This window comes from Notolabrus celidotus, chromosome 17, assembly GCF_009762535.1.
Source record: "Notolabrus celidotus isolate fNotCel1 chromosome 17, fNotCel1.pri, whole genome shotgun sequence".
Classification (NCBI taxonomy): Eukaryota; Metazoa; Chordata; class Actinopteri; order Labriformes; family Labridae; genus Notolabrus; species Notolabrus celidotus.
The window spans coordinates 21,475,656-21,496,878 of record NC_048288.1 but is presented as its reverse complement, the minus strand read 5'-3'; the positions used below and the strand labels follow the sequence as shown (position 1 = coordinate 21,496,878).

The window sequence follows — 21,223 nt, the reverse complement described above, 5'->3', positions numbered from 1 at the left end:
TCTCTGGAACTCATTACCACCTGAACTCAGAAACCTCGATTATTTCCCCCATTTCAAATCACAACTCAAAACACATCTGTTTTAAACTGCCTACTCCGTCTGACGACACTTTTTATTGTTTCTATTTTCTAACCACTTTATCAGTTTATATTGTTTTCATTGATTTTGATTTTGTTTCCTTTAATGCGTAAATTCGTGTACATATATATATCTGTGCGGTGTCCTTGAGTGCAGAGAAAGGCGCCTTTGAATAACATTTATTATTATTATACTTGGAAGCATTGTCTGTGGGTTTGCCAAGGGGGTCCCTGGCCAGAAGCTAATCCTGTTTTGGGGGCCTTGGCATGGTAAAGTTTGGGAACCCTGAACTAGGCTACTTGTCAACTGACAGCGTTGTATCTCACACAGCAACTCTCAAGTTTTTTTTTTGCTGCTCATTTAGTGGATTCAGTGATTTCTGTGTGTTTTCAAGCTGGTCTCCCACGCAGTCTAAATGCAGAGACCTTGATTAGGACATCACATCATGATAAATGGACTGCTGTTTGTCTTCTGGGGACGAGCCGCAGGATAACACCACATGATGAATTATCAATGTAATCCCATTTTTTCCAGCCGTGATTACAATCTTCCAGCTGTGCCTCCTCGGCAGCTAAACCAATAAAATGCCTTCCAGTGCTAATGCCATTTTGGTCGCTCACTGTCATTGTTTCTGCCATGAGGTGTTGAATCATCCGTGGATCAGAGAGACATTCAGAGGTTTGTTGGCCAGCAGTGACAACATGCCTGAATCAGCTCCAGTTTTCCTACTCTCTCCTTACATATGAAGCTGAAATGTACTAAGCTGAGATTAAATGTGAATATTTATAACCCAAGGGCACCCTTACTGTCTTTTAAATAATTCATTGCTTCACTCTGTTTATATTCCTCTCCTCTTTTTTCTCTCCTGCCTGTGGTTGCAGTGGCTTCTCCGACAGTCTGATTCAAGACATCATCTGCAGTTATCTGGTTTTACCGAACCGCATCACCATCCCCCTGGTCGGAGATGTGGAGCTGGCCAACCTACGCTTCCCCATGCCAAAGGTATTAATGAAATGTGAGAGTGCAGTCGAACGTGGCGAGCTTTGATGAGTCTCCACTCGTAGTTTGTGTTGGATCAGAAGCTGTCGGCCTCACGAGGGAGTTTGTGGTGAGGAATTCAAAGTCTTGTGAGGAATGTGCAATGTTTTCTTTTTTTAGGATTCTCTCCAGTGAAAGAAAAGCAGCTATCAGGGTTTGGTAGGTGACTCAAAGCTTTAAAACACAATGAAGAAAAAACAGCACAGCACCAAAAAGGCAATTCAAGGCTTTGTCCCTGGTGTCTGTATCCATGGAAACAAAATAAACACCTCAGTAGAAGCAGCATATGTTTAAAGGGGATCTTAGTTTGTGATGTTCAACAGATTTTATGCTACAGTTAATTTGCTACCAGATGGAACATATGAGCTCCAGTGTGATACTTTGGATTAAAGAAAATCATTGAGATCACCACACATACTCAGACAGATGCAGTTTTCCTCTTTATTATGCTCCAGATGGACGCTCAAAAAATGTTTGTATATCCTACTGCTGTTTTCAATGTTATAGAAATTGCACAAAAGTAAGAAATCTGTCACGGTTGAGGAGAAATGAGGATCTCCAAAATGCAGATACAAAATAAAACTGGTTTAATAAACAAAACTTGCTCCGAACAAGAATCACTGGAGCATAGAAACATGAGGAACACGCAGGAGGGTAGTCAATGATCTGACACAGAAGGGAGGAAACACAGAGACTATATACACACTCGGTGTAACGACCAACAAGGCAGGCACAGGTGAGGACAATCGACAAGGAGGTCAAAAAACACAAGGTAAACATCACACAACCAATACTGAACACCAAACAGGGAAGAAACACAAGGACAATCCACAGAATGAAATCAGAAATTGACAGAAAACAACAAAGAAAACACAAAACAAAAGCAACTCATGACAGAATCTTTCAACAGCAAACATTTTAATACATTTGAATGGATTGGAAACTGGAAACATAATAATCTGGAAAGATATCTGCCTTATGAGACGTTAAAGTAATGTGTTTGATAACTTAGAAACCATTAGAGAGCAGCTATAGTGACATTCAACCACCTGCTAGGCCAGCTAACATTACTGATGTATTGTGCTGGCTGGAGACCCAACCTTGGGTCGGACCCCAGCCAGTTTTTATTGGGTCGCCAGCTGGCAGAGTAAAATGCCTTGAAATTGACTGAATTAATTTCCTTATATAAATAGATCCCATTCTTTACTGCTTTGCTTGTGTTCAGCTCACATACGGGGTAAAAGGCCTTACAATGGGGAGAATTCACTTTTCTAATTAAAAGTGAAGAGTGTTTCTGTGGAGATGCCAAAGAAAGTAAAGAAACGGCAGAATGGAGGGAAGACGAAGAAGCAGCAACAGTGAGGGGGGAGACCTGCCCAACGTCATAGAGCAGGGGTTCCCAAACTTTTCAGCCCGTGACCCCCAAAATATAGGTGCCAAAGACTTGCGACCCCCACTGTCCCTCAAATGGATTTAATGTGGCTTCATTTAGCTGGTCTTAGCCTACCTATATGAGCATGTGTCTGTGTTTCCTGTGCCGTTATGAATTAGCCTGCTGCTACTGATGCTTTTGAGAATTAACTGTTCACTAATCCTAAACTTAGGAGTCATCTGGCAACAAAGAAAGGCAGAAAACTTTTTATTTTATTTCTAAAAAGCTACTAGTTTTGTTGATATTTTTTACTGTAATGGGTGAAATGTACTATTTTTAGATCACTTTTTTTTTTTTTTTTTAAGTTATATTTTTGGCCTTTTTTGCCTTTATTTGATAGGACAGCTGAAGAAAGACAGGACATGTGGGGAGTAGAGAGCGGGGGAAGACATGCAGGAGATGGTCGACCGGCTGGGAATCAAACCGGCAACCCCTGTGACGAGGGCTGTAGCCTCTGTGTGATGGGTGCTTAGATCGCTAGGCCACCAGCGCCCCTATTTTTAGATAACTTAAAAAAAAAAAAAACATTCCAGAAGACATCTCACAACCCCCCATTTGTGTCTTGCGATCCCCCAGGGGGTCCCGACACACACTTTGGGAACCCCTGCCAGAGAGAGCATGTCTGTCAATGACTCTAAATGACAACGTCATATAATGATGAATGGCGGTTATTTTCCCACTTCTCTCCTCTTGCAACCCCACAGTGATACCTATGCATGCAAGTCAAAGAGTGTGAGAGTGGCACGTTATTTGTGGGACTATTTTAGGTGTGCCACCCCTGACTTCAGGTAGCCTAAGCATTACGTCGGAGAGAAGAATTCATAAAAGCTGGCATTATCAGAGCCATTAGAAATGCAGAGTAAAGGCCCTCAATGTCTCATGAAACCCCGCAGGTGATGTCAGGTCTCATCAACTCTGACTCCACCGTGGCCTGGAAGTGTCACCGGCTGCTATTTCAGAGTTGCTCCTCCTTAACGCTGAGCTCTGCATGCCCTCCACAGGGAGTCCTGAGGATTCACTTCTTGGAGGCTCAGGATCTGGAGGGGAAGGATAAATTCCTGGGGGGGCTGATCAAAGGCAAGTCCGACCCTTATGGCGTCCTGCAGATCGGCAACCAGCTGTTCCAGAGCAAGACGGTCAAAGAAAGCCTCCACCCAAAATGGAACGAGGTTTACGAGGTGAAGTTTTGTAGTGAATCAAGTGTCCCTCTAAATTACACTGACATATGTCTTTTGGTTGGTCATGCCTACTTTAACAATCATCATTAAGCACTTGTTTTCATCAGGCGCTGGTGTACGAGCAGTCAGGTCAACATCTGGAAATCGAGCTGTTTGATGAGGATCCCGACAAAGACGATTTCCTGGGAAGGTAATTTCTCTTATTTCCTGCCTCGCTCTGATCTTAACAAACAAGCTTTCTTGCACCTTGGACATATGACTGATGTAAGAACAAGCCTTTTCGTAATTGGCCAGCTGTTAACATATAAAAAAGAAGCTTAAGCTCTGTTGTTGTATTAAATTGTAAGTTCTAACACCATGGGGAAGAAATGTTGTAAGTACTTGTGCTAGTAGACATAAGTTAAAGTAAAAAAGAGGAGTGATCACACAGTTCCAAGCCCAAGGGCAAAGTCAATTGATTTTATCCCAAGGCTGTAACGCTACACCTAACGCTGACAATACAAAGCAGCCGATCGATACCTGGACCCCTTTGGTCAGATTAATTGCTGTGATTTGTCTGCTTACTGTTTGCCATCCCAGTTTGAGTAATTATCTGTCATTATTCACAGCCTGATGATCGATATGACTGAGCTGCACAAAGAACAGAAAGTTGACGAGGTAAAACTGAATATATCTGCGTCCACTTGATAGTGCTTACTAACCCGGGGTTTGTTCACAGTTTGCTCTGTATACTTCTCCAAGAAGGTGTTCAATATTTTTTGGGGAATACACTCTATTGCCTTCTTGAGCAGGTTTAAATGAGGGCACCGATACCACTCATTTGAGAGTCAACAGTATGAAGGCACAGCCACAACCGCCCAGTTAGTTTAGCCTGGGTCTGTCAAATGATAATGACATTTTCCTGCCAGCGCCTTTTAATAGTTGCTGAACTGATCCATTTAACCTTGTGTCTTTGCTGGTTTTCTGGCAACCTCACAGTGATTGGAAACACACACAAGATACCTGTGCTCAATAATATGGATAAGTGCCCGTACTGGAACCCTCACCCCCATCCTTCAGGCCTTACTTTAACATTACAGGGGAGGCAGAGCCAGAGTAAAAAAACGTGTTTGGGCTACAGCTCAACCCCTGACAATTCAGACTGTACGCTCTACCTCCCCCTACTCTCCCGTTTCCTTGAGGACAGAAAGGAGAGAAAACAAAGAGAGTCTGTAAAGAGATCTTAGGAAGCTGACAGGCAAGGCAGAGTCAGGGCAAGAAGCCTTTTGGGCTAGAGCTCACCCTTGAAAATGTAGGCTGTACACACTATCACTCCCATTACTCTCTCATTTTCATGAGGCAAGAAAGGACAGAACAGAGAGTAAACAGAGAGTGGAGTCTGTCAAGAGATGTTAGGAAGATGACAGGGATGCCAGGGCAAGAAGCCACTTTGAGCTAGAGCTCGACCCCTGACAATTCAGGCTGTACACACTGCCTCCCCACTACACTCCCATTTCTATGAGGAAGGATATGAGAAGACAGAGAAAATAGAGAGAAAAGAGCCTGTAGAGAAATCTTAGAAAGATGACAGGGGAGGCAGAGCCAGGGCAAGAAGCCTTTTGGGCTAGAGCTCAACCTTGACAATTTAGGCTGTACACACTACCTCCCACTAATCTCCCATTTTCATGAGGCAGGAAAGGAGAGAAGACAGAGAAAAGAGCCTGTAGAGAGAGATGTAAGGAAGATGACAGGGAAGGTAGAGCCAGGGCTAAAGGGCAACTTTGGCTAGAGCTTATGTCGGATACTTGAGGCAGTATGCTTTACCTCCACCTTCTCTCCCATTTTCATGAGGAAAGAAAGGAAAGGAGAGAGAAAATGGAATAGAGAGTCTGTAGAGAGAGATGTAAGGAAGATGAGAGGGAAGGTAGATATCGCAAAAAGTCTGCTTAGACTAGAGCTTACCATGGACAGGTTAGACTGTACGCTTTACTGCCCCCTAGTCTCCCATTTTCATGAAATAAGAGAGGAGAACTAAGGAGAAATAGATAATGAACTTTCTCTCTTTACTTTGTTTTGGCCCTCGACTGGCATTATCTCTCCCCATACAAATCCACTGACTTGGTTGAACTGCTTCCTCTGACATCTCTTGTACTTTCTTTTGCAAACTTTGTCAACACACTCCCGATTCTCCAGTAATGAGAGCTAAGACAAATAAGCATATTTTGAATTTATTAGATTATTCTTTAACCTTGCACAGTTTCTAAAGATTAAGTTAATTTTTGTTGCAAAAATCAATAACATGATCTCTTAACACTTACAGTGGTTTGACCTGGAGGAAACTTCTACTGGGAAACTCCACTTAAAACTGGAGTGGCTGTCTCTGCTCTCCACGCCTGAGAAGTTGGACCAGGTATGACAGTGAAGAAACATTGTACATGCTGTCGCAGTGCAAACGTGTCTGTCACTGTTTACAAATTTACTGTTGGCAGTGGGAGGTATTGTTCATGTTAGTCATCCATCTTCCTGATTACAGATTTCCCTTTTTCTTTCCCGCTCTGTCAGGTGCTGCGAAGTGTGCGTGCAGACAGAAGCCTGGCCAATGACGGATTATCATCAGCACTGTTTGTGGTCTACCTGGACTCAGCAAAGAACCTGCCAGTAAGATGCGGCAATATTTGCTTTTTTATGGTAGTAGTCCTCTTCTTCTTATGTTATAGCTTTGACCTAAATTTAGCATCAGGCTTAAGCAGGCTTGTCATTCTCCACCCAAAAAACACACACACACAACACTCAGCAACACTCTGAACCAGTTCAGTAAGAAATCTAGCACACACGTTCAAATAAGGATTATGGTCAGCGTGCAGCAATGATCCACTTTCCTGTTACAGTGATGTTTCCTGCTTTGTGACACCTGAGTCACCTCATCAGTCTGCTTTCCATGTCCTGTAGAATTTGTTTTTCACTGCACCATGACCTTTATGTGAACCAAAACAGCACAGCAGCTTGTTTTATTTCTTTTCTCATTAACTGAGCCTCAATCAAGCCAGCTATAAAAACAGCAACCGGATGTGTTATTGGTCCAATATGAGCCATTACTGCTCAGGGATTCTGTCGTATATCAAGATTTTGTAGCTGTCAAATGAGAACCATGGACCTCATAAACCTCTGTGGAGCCTTGTTCTGTTTTTTAAAGTTTATCTCATTTGCTTCCATTGGACCACATGTGGTAAAAGCTGCATTTAACTCGTAAAGAAACTGGAAAGAAACAAATCCTTTGGGTTTATTTGAAAGGTTAAAACATCTTTTTGACATCTCTTACAAAAATGTCACTTCTGTAGCCATTTCAGCTCTCATAACTCCACTTTTCCTCACTTTGATTCTCTCCTCTCTGACCCAAGAGCGTCTTCGCAGGCAGCTTAGGCTGTGGGAACTTAAGTGAGAGACGAGCATCTGGGCTAGTCTTTTGCGAGAGCAATCCTTCAGAGTATAGAACAATATGTGTGAGTCCCTCTGTGCTTTTGCATCCTGATAGTGTTAGCGTTAGCGGTGTGCGATGGTGTGGGGTTGAACAGTAACAGGAGTCTTTGAAAAAGCTGCATCTTAAAGCATGCGATAGCTGCACGGTGTTATTGTAATGAAAATTACCCAGAGTGCCTATAACCAATAACGAAGGGCAGACTTGGCTGTGCGTGCTTGTTAGTCAGATACATATTCTGCTAAATTAGGTGCTTAGTTCAAGGCTGAAATATAAACCTCGGTACAAAGAGTACACTGGCAGAGTTCAATATGATCCCTGCCTGTATTAGTGAACCAATTAATGTGTAACCGTACAGTTTCGGAAAGGCTGGAGCTTGTTAAAAAAGTCACACAATGTTTCGAAGTAGCTTCTCTGATGCTTCCCTGAAGGAAACACCCTCATTATCCTGACTGTTTTCATTGTTAGCCTCTGCAGTCTCCAAACTATCAGCCCTCATGCTGCTTTTTATTATCATAACTCATACCGTTCATGTTTCAGCTCTTATTCAAATATATTTTTCCGGGTTTTTCTCATGCCTCTTTGCCATCCTCAACCACTCCCGTCCTACTAACTACGGGTGTGATTTTCTTCCCCCAAATCTCCTTGTGGCTTAAAGAGCAACCTGTCAGATTTCACCTATGACGGGTTGAAGCAAGTCTCAGTCTTTAAGGCCCTGAAGGTAATGTGGGAAAAATGGCATGCATGTTCAGATCACACACCCTGTGTCTTATCTGTGCCCCTCAAGTGCACCATCCAGCGTCATGTTTCTGTGATGATGATCAAACAAGCAGATTGAATTGTCTGCATGTGCATGAGGATGGATGATTGCATTGTCTGTTTGGTGCTTTATGTGTGTTTCTGAGTGCACTCATTTCCTCATTAGTAATGGTACTTGATTCTTCACTTTCTGTGACTCGTGATCTTGCATGCTTAAGTGTAATATTGCACTCAAATGTCTTTGAAAGAGCTGTCTTTAATCTATGTGATTAAAACTCTGCCCTCTTTTGCAGCATTTCTGTAGAAATCGTTCTCTCATTCTGACCCGATGGTCCTTATATTTATTTATTTATTTGTTTTTATCACCTTTATCCAAACGCTTTCAACAGCAAAGACCTAACCAATGTTAGTTCATTGGTTCTACCTCATATGGAAACTAATAATGTGTAGCAAGGACTCATTCTTGTCAGGCCAGAGTTTCTGCATTTTTCATTTGCCTGTAAAATGTATAGTAATGTAAGTTATGCAGCAGAAAGAACGACACAGAAGAACTGGAGTAAGAAGAGTATTGCATTTTTCTCTTAAGGCTGAAAACCATATGATCAGCATGTTTCAAAGCCACAACATATCATGAGCTGATAAAGACAACATAGCTCTTTATATTCATGCAACAGTTTGAGGTTACACAAATAACTCACAACTCAGAATTCAAAGTCTGCATGGTTGCTGTTAAGTTAAGTTTTTTCCTGCTTTTTAATCTTTCCAGGAAGTTTCAAACCTTCTAGTGTCACACACACACACACACACACACACACACACACACACACACACACACACACACACACACACACACATACACACACACACACACACACACACACACACACACACAGTGGCGCTCCCTTAGTATCACTTTCAGTTGTTATTACAGTGCAGGAAACCAGAGGCCAAATATCTGTCCGGCTCCCCTTAACTCCCTGTTTGTAATTCTGACCGCAGTGCGTCTGCTGTCTGCTGTCTGTGCCACCCCTCCTTGATTTAATCGTCTAGTTAGCCTGTCCTGGGAAGTTGTTTTGAAGTCTAAAATGTGTTTTATGCCAAAGTCTCAAATTCAATTAATCTCAAGCTTATCTGCATTTTTTGTAGAAGTCTATGCCTCTGGATTTAAAAAAACAGGTTGAACAACTCTTTAGACAAACTATGCAGAATGCTTAGTTCTGGTGCCTTAGGCCACCAGATGGAAGCAAGATAACTGGAGGTAATGTTAATGTGTAATCCTCACCAAGATGACAAGCACATGCCAATGATATGAGATATACATATGAATTTTGTGGATCAGATTGCTCTAACATCACAGAGTGGTAGAGGAGGAGTTACATAGCAAAGGAATAATAATGAGCGTTATACAACTTTTAAGAGTTAAAGCAAAGTCTGATAAAGCAACAACAGAAGTATCTTAAGGTTGAAAACATGAGTACGCTGAGCTTACAAAGTAGTAGTAAGTACATTGGCGGTTAGGGCCTGTGTCCACTAACAGTGGTTTTTGTTAAGGCAGCATTTTCAGCGCTCCTCGTATGGAGCACTGAAATACCCTTGGCGTTCGCTCTTTTTTGTCACTGTGCTCATATCTGAGCTGGAGATAGTTTAACCCTGGAAACACGGCCATGCTCGTCACTGTCACTTCTCTCTCACAGACCAATCAAAATCAAGGAGGGGTGGAACATCCTGTATCTACTTTGTTCACACTTACTCACTTTTATTACCTATCATATGTTAGCTATACATGGCTTATTTCATGCATCGAGACTTGTTTTTTAGAAGCTCAAATTTCCAGATTTCAAGCTGTTGCTCATTCCAGGAGGTACCCTTTGTTTATTAATTTTTTGTAAAGTATTGATGAATAAAATCAAATATTAACCACAGAATAATTTAAAGTGGTCTCTACCAAGGGAAGTGAAAGTGCCACTAGACAACTTTACCCGCTGTTTTAGATCGTGCTAAATTTCATCACAGATGGATTCACTGAATCTACACGTGAGAGGAGACGTTTCAACACGGCTTTAAAATCCTTTTGAACTCAAAAAGCTGTGGCAGAGATTACCAGTGTTTTGGTTTAAACCGCGACCCTGTTAACTGCCGACTTTCAGCCGGATGCATCTCTCATAAACGTCTTTAGACGATCATTAAATATCTGAGGATATTGAATCTTAAAACTCCCTCTGTGTCTCAACAGCTGTGTAAACTCCACAAACACCGTTACGTTCAGCTGAGGGTCTCCAGTTTACAGGGTCACTTTTAAAACCGTAACACCGGGAGAGACGCATTTGCGGTGGGTTTAGAGAAGACTACTGTTACAAGCTACTAAATCAAGTGAATCACAGATGTGTGTGATGTTATTGTCGATGACGGGCGGAATAAAAACACTGCGGTTAATCTACCAATCAGACACGTTTAGCATTGCAAGCCCTGCCCCCAAAAGCCCCAGGACCTTTGAAAAGTACTACCCCCCCTTGCAGGGGCTTTTTAGGGGGGAGATTATCTACCCCTGAACTACTTTTTCGCCCTGGGTTCGTCGGCTGAAATGCATTTAGTTCCGGGGTAAAGTTCCTCCGGTCGAAACCTTATCATAACTAACAGCAGGCACCAGTGAGAAGAGCACTGAAATAGAGGTTGCTCATGCTGCTGGTGCAAAATTGCCATCAGTGGACACAGGCCCTAATATTGGCTGTGATAATGAGTATTATAAATGTGATGATTACAACTGGAATTAAACATATTTATACATAGAAATGAATTGAGGATAAATAAGTCATATTGTCAGTTAAGTGATATTGCACCTGAAAGTGAAAGTAAACATTGCATTGTTTTAATAAGCATAATGAATCAGGAATGTTACACATGGCTCTTTAACTGAAGTGTAATGTTGCCCTTGATAATGAACATAATACAACTGACTACTGAAAAACAATTCCACACAACACTAAAAGCAACATTGTGTTATATTGCTTTTGAGTAAATAAGGCAATATATGGTTCCCTTTCTGACCCTCCCTGTTGTTTAAATGTTTGTGTGTTCTATGTTTATGCTATGTGTTATTTCTTTACATGTAAAGAGCCAAACAACTTACAATACTGGGATCAGTCAGGACAAAGTTAAAGCACGTTCACAAAACATTGTAAACCATAAATTAGAAATCTATGCACTGTTATTGAGAATTGACACTGTAAGCAAAAACACATAATCGTAATACACAAGTGAATCAATATTCTGTTGAACACCAACAGAGTTTTTATTCTTCTACAAAGATTAATGTAACAGTTTCAGTTTGGATACAGAAGTGGCACTGCAATATTAAAATAACAAGAAACAAACTGATGTTATAGGCATATTAAGTATTAAAATACAATTAAACTCTATGCATTTTAAGTTGTTTGGCTCAGCTTTTCTCTGGCAAATTGCTTAGCAGAAAAGCAAACAACCTTAACTCAGTGAAACTCTGCATTTGGAATGATTGTGTTTGTTTCAGGTTGTACCCTTATTAACAAACTTTTAGATTGTGCTAATGAGCCAGCGTTTACAACAGTGTGGAGCCTAATTATAATGCTGTTGAGAAATCGAAGCCCAATCCTTTAAAGGAACGATGGGTTAACAAGTATGTTAAGACTCTGCCCCTGGTCTTTAGATCAGCAGGGTATTATTATTCTGTAAGGAATACTGAATAATACTTAGCTGTCAAAAGCAAGCATGCTAAAATTAGCAGCAAAGCTTTGCAGAGTCCTTGGTAGCTTGTCTGCCTGCAGCCCTGCTTGTACTGTATTTTACTCCCCCTTTGAACTGCAGACTCCTTCAGCATTGTGTGCTTGTTGCAAGAATCCCAAGATGCTGATATTTGTTGTAATTGTGTTTTCGGTCGCTGAAGTTTGTGTGTTGAATGTCACAGTGAAAAACCTTTCCTTTCATTCTCCAATAGTCTGCAAAGAAGAGCAGCAGCGAGCCAAGTCCTTACGTCCAGATGACTGTTGGACACAAAACACTTGAGAGTAAGGTGAGTCATACTAATAGGTATCCATTAGGATAATTATATTCCAGATTTCGTCCTTTGGCTCTGAATATGATGCATTGATTTGTGGATAGAGGCTCTAAAAAGAATTTCCTCACAGTCTTCCTGTTTTTATCTGGCGTTTAAGCACCTAGAAGACCAAGATTGAATCCAGCAGTTATTTTTACTTGCATGTCTCTCATATTCTTACACACAAAGAGGTATTGAATTCTAACAGGCAGTACATCTCATTCTTTAAATGTCTCCCTCAAGGGCTTTCTATAACTGCATGCTCCCTCTGAATGTGCAACGCACAGAGAGAGGAAGTGAAATGGTTGTAAAAGAAAACAAAATTAAGTCTCATAACCGCCAACACACCAGTAAGTGTCGACTAAAGAGCTCCTTTACAGACAATAAGTGCATCTGCAAGCTTTTTCTCACACTTATATGTAAAGTTCAGAAGGGATTTGTTTTAGGTGGGAGAATAATTCAAAAGTACTAAGTTATCGTTGGTGATGAAGCTTTACTGCTTGAATCTAATGGCTTTAGGGAGGCTGGTTTATGAGATGTAGCTTTCTCAGCAGAGCTGTAAGAAGGAAAAAAGAGAGTTTAGACCATTGACTTTAAAACTAATGGATGACACGCCTCCATCTCCTCCCATTGTCTCCCAAATGAAGCCAAAATACTGCAACACCGTGAATACCAATCTGGTCAGTGTTACTGGCTGTTACATTTCCTCTCTCTGTTCCTCTTCTGCTCTGCTGATCTGGTTAAGAACGCTGCAGGAGCCACGTTTGTCTAGAGCTATCAAACATGACATCATCAAATAACTACAACCTCAAGTCCAATAAGGTTGAGACGCTGTGTAAGATGTTTATTAAAGCAGAATTTGATGTTTTTCCAATGATTTAAACCCCATGTTTGATTGAAATAGAGCAAAGACAACATATCGACAACAATTGCTACATTTTCTTATAAAGTTGTGAATGGGATTTTGATCAGGACCCCCTTGAAAGCGAGATGGTACATCTTAAAGTGTAAATCCTAATAATACATTTCCTTATTATCAAATGTTAAAACTGAAAATTGTATTAATTGCTTCAATGCTCATTTTAGATTTGAAGCCAGCAACATGTTTCAAAAAAGTTGGGTCAGGCACAACAAAACACTGAAAAAGTTGTGTAATGCTAAAATGAAACACCCTGAGGAATATCTCCCAACTAGTGATTTAAATTGCAACAGGTCAGTTTGCCAGTAGGTTGCGAGTCCTCCGTGAAACCAGTTTTTTAACCTGATTTTTTTGTTTTTCGTCCCTGGACTTGCTTTATTTCTCGTCTCTCTCCCACTCCGGTCTCAGTAAACCTCTTATTCAGCTGTTAGATATCTTGTGTTATTGCTTTCTGCCTCCCTACCTTCCCTTGGCACTGTGTCTGCACTGGAGTCCATTTCCCTTCTCTTAGTGACACCGAAAGCAAAGGAATCAAATTTCTTCTATCCTGTAAAATTATGTCTTATCAGTCAGTATGTGATACCGGAGAGCACAATGTGGAAAGGGAGGCCAGAGAGGATGTAGCAGATTAAATGTGTGCTGATGCAGTGGGGAACAACACAGGGCACCATTGTTGTTTAAGTCATCAAGAAACTTCACCAAAGTCCAAACGTCCTGCAGGCTTTTATTAAAGTATACCAGCACTAGAATCCTCAAACTTCCTGCAAGACAATATTTTAAAGTTGTGATAGGCATGTTGCATTTGGAAGTCGTAGTTAACTTTCCACCTTCTATTTTTAAATAAAAAGTCTTATATATTTACTCTTTATTAAAGAACCAGACACTTTCAGCTGTTGGTCAGTTTTAGATCTAGATCTTTCCAGCGTTGAGTATTATCGGTCCAACGTAGTGTGTCACACCATCCTGGAAGGAATCCTACCAGACACAAGAAGTGAAACCGCTGACTGGCCTCAGTGTGACTTTCTGACTTCAGTCTGACCCTTAGCAAATATGAAACACGCTAATCTAGATTGAGGTTACTGGTTTAGACGGTCAAAAACATCTTTCAGTTTTGCAATGAAAACTTCTACGACCTCAAAGTTCAGTTTAATGTGTCTTTTTGTGCACAGAGGCAAAACCATGAGGACACTTAGTCATGGACTCAGACCTTGATTTCAGCAGCCACATTAAGACAATTACAAAGTCAGCCTACTATCACCTTAAGAATATATCAAGGAGTAAAGGACTTGTGTCTCAGCAGGATGCAGAAAAAACTTGGTCCATGCATTTATCTTTAGCAGACTAGACTACTGTAACGTTGTCTTACAGTACTCCCTAAAAAGTCCATCAGACGGCTGCAGCTCATATAGAATTCTACTGCTCGAGTCCTAACAAGGACCAAAAAGTAGACCACATCACTCCAGTTCTTAGATCTCTACACTGGCTTCCTGTCTGTCAGAGAATAGACTTTAAAATCCTGCTGATGGTCTATAAAGCACTGAATGGTTTAGGCCCAAATACATTGCTGATCTGCTGCTACTGTATGAACCACCTCGACCTCTGAGGTCATCAGGTACTGGTCGGCTTTCAGTCCCGAGAGTCAGAAGGAAACTGGTGAAGCAGCGTTTAGTCATTATGCACCACATATCTGGAACAAACTCCCTGAAGCTGTAGGTCCGCTCCAACTCTCACCTCTTTTAAATCAAAGACTAAGACTCTTTTATTTGCCACTGCCTTCCTATCTTAGCTCATTTTAACTCGCTTTAAATGCTAATTTTAAATTTACTTTTAATATATTTCTAATTTCCTTTTCTTTCTGTTTTATTATAATTGTCATTTTAATTTTGCTCTTTTATGCTTGTCTGAATGTTTCCAATGCTTTTAATGTTTTAATGTAAAGCACATTGAGTTGCCTCCGTGTATGAAATACAAATAAAGTTGCCTTGCCTTGCCATGCCTTAAGCTACCCCTGATCCTCATTACAGAAATCAGTTTAGAAGGGAAAGAAGGTGACTGACAAATCCAAGTGGATTATTAAAATCAACACAGCTAGAAAGGTTGGGGTTTTTTTTTGCACAATTTGTCATCGGGTATGAAATAATAGTACTCATTATAATAATGGCAAAGCAAAGAAAGGATATTCAATAAACTGTATAAAAACAAAAAAAACGAGAAACTGGCAGACAAAAATATTTTACAAAAGGCGGCTGTGGCTCAGTGTAGAGTGGGTAGTTAGGGAAGGTTAGGGATTTCAATCCCAGCTCCCACAGCCCACATGTCAAAATGTCCTACAAGACACTGAACCCCAAATTGCTCCTTGTGGTAGAACCAGCCCGGTGTGAAAATGTGTGAATGTGATTGGTTAAAGCTGCTGTTGGTAGTCCTGGAATAAACATTAATTCGGAGAGAGATTTCGAATGTCAACACTACCCCTCCCCTCTCTGCTCCCGTAACCCCGCCCACAAAAGATTGTTGTGTGCGTTCTATGAGGAAGTAGTGGCTTCCCAGCTAATCAGGGGCGACGTAGTGGGACCACCACTTGATCAATCAGGATGGAGGATTGGAGATTAGCTCTGATTGGTCCGTCATAACGGGAACGAGGGGAATAATACATTGCTTTATACATAAGTATTGGAAAACGCAGAGATTTCGCAATAGTCTCAAATTACTTCACTTACCGATACTGATAGGCATTATGACCTTTAATCCAAACCCAGCAAAAAAAAAGTAAAGTTTTTGACACCATTCCTACCATAGCAGCTTTAATACTGATGGGCACTTTACTCCGCTTCCTCCTCTCTGGTATCAGTGTATGATTGTGAGGTGCATGGGTGATGTGACGTGGTGTAAAAGACAAGAGAAGGCGCTATCCAAGATGACAAAAGATGAAAAAAAAAAAACACAGACGAGAAAAAACTGAAGAAAAAACTAGAAAAGCACAGTCAAAGAAATAAAGGATTTAAAACATGAAGAAATAAAGAACACCAAAAATAACCTTTTAATATTTAAAAAGATCAGTACATGCCTGAAGTGTTTGTGTGTTATTACTGATATGTTCATTTAACATTTCAGTAATTAATAGATTTCCAAATGAATGGGGTTTTTAGTTAGCTGCACTCGATTGTCTTTTAATTAACGATTGATTTTCTGTTCGCCTGTAAAGATCCGATACAAGACCAAGGAGCCTCTGTGGGAAGATTGCTTCTCATTCCTCGTTCACAACCCCAGGAGGCAGGAGCTGGAGGTGGAGGTAATGCAGCATACATTCTCACTAATGAACCTGGTTTTTTTTTTAAGATCAGGCACCACATGATTAAAGCAGCTGACTCATCTTAAAAGCGTTGATCTTCCTCCTCTCTAATGCACAGGTGAAAGATGACAAGCACAAATGCACCCTGGGTAATTTGTCGGTGCCTCTGAGCAGCCTGTTGGCGGAAGAGGACATGACGCTGACTCAGTGCTTTCCCCTCAAAAACTCCGGTCCCAGCTCCACCATTAAGCTCAAGATGGCCCTGAGGGTAAAAAAAATGGACTTCATCACTTCACATTGAACTTGTATGCATAAGTGATGTAAGGGGGTAACAAGAGTCTGTGTTTCAGATGTGCTGATTCAGGTAAAACTGTTGATTCTTAGAAGGTGTATTTTAACAGCACTGAGGGGCACAGATGTTGTAGTTAAACAAATAGTGCAGTGCTGCAATAAACTGAACATTATTAAATCAATTACCAAAAGCCTTTACATTTTATGCTCTCAGTTTAAGGCTAATTTCACACTTGGCTAAGCTGCTCTACCGTAAGCAGCTTTTGGCACAGTAAGCTAGCTGCAAGCTGTTAGCTAATAAAAGCTGCAGATTAAACATTTCAAATGTCTTAATAATCTTGGACTATTTGAACTCTTTGCTATAAAGGGCAAAGCTGTTATTTTAAAACAGCAGTATACATTTTGCTTGCTGAGATGACTGTTTTTGGTTTTGGCGTATTTTTAGTTCTAGCTAATCAGTTGAAGCCAAGTCAAGTGACATATACTGTGGGTTAGGTTTAGGCATGAACCCCGAGTGGTTAGGGTTAGGGTAAGGGTTGGGCGAGGCGATAAATTGCGAGTCAGCCCAAAGGATAGGTTTAGGCGTGAAGTCCAGTGACCAGCGAGAACCCCGACTGGTTAGGGTTAGGGATGAAGTCCAGTGCGCAACCTCCGGTCTAAAAATATGAGTCCAATGCGGAAGTGCTAAAAACTGCAGTTCATTGAGGATCCGCTTCAGGCTAGCTCTGGAAGTACGGGAAACCACATACACACCAATTCAAAGAAGACAATCTTTACAGCAGAAATAAACATGTTTACAGCCTGGTACAAAAGACAAGTGTAGTCTGGATACCTCATTTCTCAATCGGCACACACTGTACAGGGATTAATTTTTTTCTAACGCAGCAATTTTGAAGATATTGAGATTATGAGTCTTCCAATGAGAGGCACAGCTGACTTGATTGACAGGCAGGAACACTGTAGCTGTTGGCTAGGAGACTCAAAGCCCGCCTCTTTACATCACAATCGCTCGACAGCGGCAGTATGGCTGCCGCAAACGATTGGTGGTTGACGTCACGGATCCTATGTCCATATTTTATACAATCTATGGTTGAAGCTAATTAGTTCAAATTATCTTCTTGTATTCCGGGCTAATATTTATTGAAAAAATCTTCTAAAGTGTGTCAATTCCTGAAAAATCAAAGTGTTGCCACTGAACTCTAACCTTCAGCTGCCTTGAAATATCATGGCACCACAGAAATATTGACACTCTGCCACTGCACAAGATATCAGAGCAAGGAAATTGCTTTGGCCTTCATGACACTGGGAAAAAGTGCCTCATCTTGTATTGAATCATCATAGCTGATCAAATAAAAATGATTTCAGCCCTATAAAATATCGACCTGCACATAACTAGCTTCATTGTATTGGACCACTACCAACATATGAGGATTTATGACAGATATTTAATGAGGGGATGACTCCGGGTGCTTACTGGACCATTGTGGAAAGAGGTTCAGTCAAGATGTTGAATAAATATCATTGAAGTTTTATTTTATTTTTCAGCAGAATCATCAACTTTACGACCACTTTACCAAAAAAGGGTCAAACACTCAGAGAATTCAGAGGGTTTTTATAGTTCTAACTAAGCCTGTATGTACGAACAAATACACCTTCATCTCAGTGCAGCCTGTTTTGAGTTTTGGATTGGTATCCTACCTGGGTTGCATCTCATTCACATTAATTAACACAGACTGAAATACACAAAATATTATTCAATACTAATGTCCTCATCCATCTCCGTAGATCCTGTCCCTGGAGAAGCAGGTCTCCTCGGACCAGCCATCCTCCGTCCGGGTCAGGAAGTCCAGCGTCCCGCAGCCGAACGCAACCCCCTCCCTCAGACTATCGGCCTCGGATTCCCGCTCCCTCCACCCACTCCTCCACCGCCCATAGACGCTTCCACCCTCACCCTCCAGCAGCGCGACGGAGAGCCGTACTCAGCCAGCCCTCTTCGCAGCCTCTCCAACCTGAGCACCTGCATGTCCAGCTCCCAGAAACACCTGCCACACAAGGAGTCCACGCCCAGCCTGGCCTCGGATATCTCTCTACCCTTTGCTACTTTGGAGCTGCAGCAACGACTCCGTCAGCTGCAGAAGTATAATTTCACCTGTTATACATTATTATCTTTTATTGTTTTCCATCTGCTGTTCCTGTCTTTTTGACAGATTACTCTCTTTTCCTCATATTCTGGATTGTGTCGGTTTTTGAATTACTGAATATGATTCAGGAGTTTCCCCTCATAGAATGTCATCAATTTTTCAAATCTATAACTTTAAGAGCATTTTATCTTCCTGCCTGTCAAAGTATCCAGCTGCCCTGCACTTCCCATGCTGTATTAATTCTGTTGCAGCCTCAGGGAGTGACACTGACTTACTGTGCTGTGTTTATAGTGGCTCGGCCCCCAGCCAGTTCCCCCTTGGCGAGGTCCAGCTTACGGTCCGACACAGTGCCCAGAGGAACAAACTCATCGTGGTGGTGCACGCCTGCCGGTGAGGTCCACAACTCACATCATGCCCTGCATTTTAATTTGTTTTTTGAAAGATATATAATGCTTTTATGTTCTTCCAAAAGACTTCTTCCCCCCCCCCTAGAGAATTTTGTCCTTGCTTTTTGGCCCAAGTGTTGGTCATTTACTGTATTTATGAGCTGCACGGATCCTTTTGCTTCCTTTGGAGCTGCTTATACTTAGAGGCTCCATTAAAGTCGACACCATGTGCCAGGTGACATGTGAGTGAAACTATTTTGTCCTGTGTGTCCTCAGTAACTTGATAGCCTTCACCAAAGACAGCTCAGATCCCTTCATCCGCCTCTATTTGTTGCCTGACAAGAGCAGGACGGGGAGGAGGAAGACGGGCACCATGAAGAGGACGCTCAACCCTGTGTTTGATCAAACGTGGGTTTTAATATTATCATAACATCGTGTTTAAAACACCCATCAAGCTGAGGGATCCTGTCTCACCCTGAGGGGCTTTCTACGCTGCCACAACCTGCTAATGATATATATAATCCTGCTTCTTCCACTCACATAAGACACCAAACATTTGACATTTTTTAAGTAACTATATTTTGTTCCATCAGCTGGAAATAGTTTGATAGTAGTAACACCAACAGTTGAGCTGTGTCCACAGTAGTAGTAAATCTGTAGCCTTCTAAATGAGCCAACTTAGCTGTTGTTAGATAAAACTGAACATGACGGTGAAGGAATAAACAAGGTGAACAAGGTTTTCTGCCTTGTCACTGTCTGAGTCTGAGACATTTTCTTTTCCATCTAACAGTCCTTAAACTCCTTTTATCCCATACTGTGTGCCGTAAACTATAAACTTCAGCAGCCTGTTACACCAGCTGTGTGTAAGTTCAAACGTAGCTTAGTTTGAACGCAATTTCTCATTAGGATGGAGTTTACAGTTGGAGCTGAGATAGTTCCAACGTAAGCATAAGTTACAACGTAATTCTTACACTGAGCTCCTAGTAGGTGTAAAGTCCTCCATAGAGTACCGGTTGATATCGAGCGTCGTTTTGAATGGTGGGATGATTTGAAGGATGAGGAGATACAGAGGGTTCTCCAAGCTATATTACATCCGCAACGCGATATCCGCGAGAGATTACATCCTTTAGAAAAATATGATGACCAAGATTTATGCTCCTGAGTATTAACATATGGTGTAGTTGATAATTTTACCACTTGATGTCACTGTTATACACACTGTAGATTAAGGCTTTAGCTTTAGTTATCACCTTACTTTAGTTTGTTTCAGCTGTTGGTCAGTTCTGAGACAATTAGGCATGAAAGATAACAAAGCATCAAAATTGGTGCTTTCCTCTGATTGGCTGCTGGAAGTGTATACATCATATCTGCGACAATGTCTTTGTTAGTTTGAACGTTAAGGTCTTTTAGTTAAGATGAACTTTACGTCTCCGTATTGCAACCAAACAATGACACAACTTAGGTTACAAACTATCTAGTTTCAACGTAGGGTTTAGTGTGGACTTACACCCTAACTTAGTACACAACTTACGCACAGCTGGTGCAACAGGCTGCAGGCCATCTTCAATTTTGTAGTTTTCCCTGTTGTAGGCTCCGGTTTTTGTCTTTAACTTCTCCCGCCTTTTCTCAGTTGTTTGCGTATCTTCTCTTGGTTTTCCCACCGTAAAAAAACTGTGAGATGAACCAGACTTCTTTCTGCACATTGATATGATGACGGTTGGTTATCCAGAGTCTGTGATTAGAGCTGCATCTAAGCGATGTTTTCCTTAGCAGCAGTCTGCTACTGAGAAATAACTGACCGATGTTATGAAATGTAGCAGTGCAATAGCCAACAAGTATCATGTGCTAACCACAGCTGTGCAAGCATTTTTTGGTAATTGTTTTGTGTTATAATTGTGTATTAAATGTGTGTGATTGCAGGTTTGAGTTTAGTGTATCTATGGTGGAGCTCCACAGGCGAACTCTGGATGTAGCAGTAAAGAACGGAGGGAGCATCCTCTCCAAACACAAAGGACTTTTAGGAAAGGTAACTCCTGCAGGTTTCAGTCTCCAGCCTTTCCAAAGTACGCTTATGGATGCCAAAAGCTTAACTTCTTGTTTCAAATTGCAGGTGATGGTAGATTTAAGTGGGGATGATATATCAAAAGGATGGACTCAATGGTAAACCTCAACTTTCTTCTGCATCACAG

The 21,223-nt window shown here is 41.3% G+C and overlaps 1 protein-coding gene across 1 annotated transcript in view; it reads left to right on the top strand.

Annotated features, from left to right (window-relative positions):
- Nucleotides 1-21,223, top strand: part of esyt2b (extended synaptotagmin-like protein 2b) — a 56,630-nt gene that overhangs the window by 34,319 nt on the left and 1,088 nt on the right. The window contains 16 exon segments of the mRNA XM_034706212.1: nt 960-1,080; nt 3,550-3,726; nt 3,834-3,916; nt 4,335-4,383; nt 6,026-6,115; nt 6,268-6,363; nt 7,839-7,901; nt 11,910-11,984; nt 16,130-16,216; nt 16,335-16,484; nt 18,293-18,404; nt 18,407-18,644; nt 18,940-19,038; nt 19,311-19,442; nt 20,955-21,060; nt 21,145-21,194. Of these exon segments, the coding sequence (XP_034562103.1) occupies nt 960-1,080; nt 3,550-3,726; nt 3,834-3,916; nt 4,335-4,383; nt 6,026-6,115; nt 6,268-6,363; nt 7,839-7,901; nt 11,910-11,984; nt 16,130-16,216; nt 16,335-16,484; nt 18,293-18,404; nt 18,407-18,644; nt 18,940-19,038; nt 19,311-19,442; nt 20,955-21,060; nt 21,145-21,194 (1,728 nt within the window).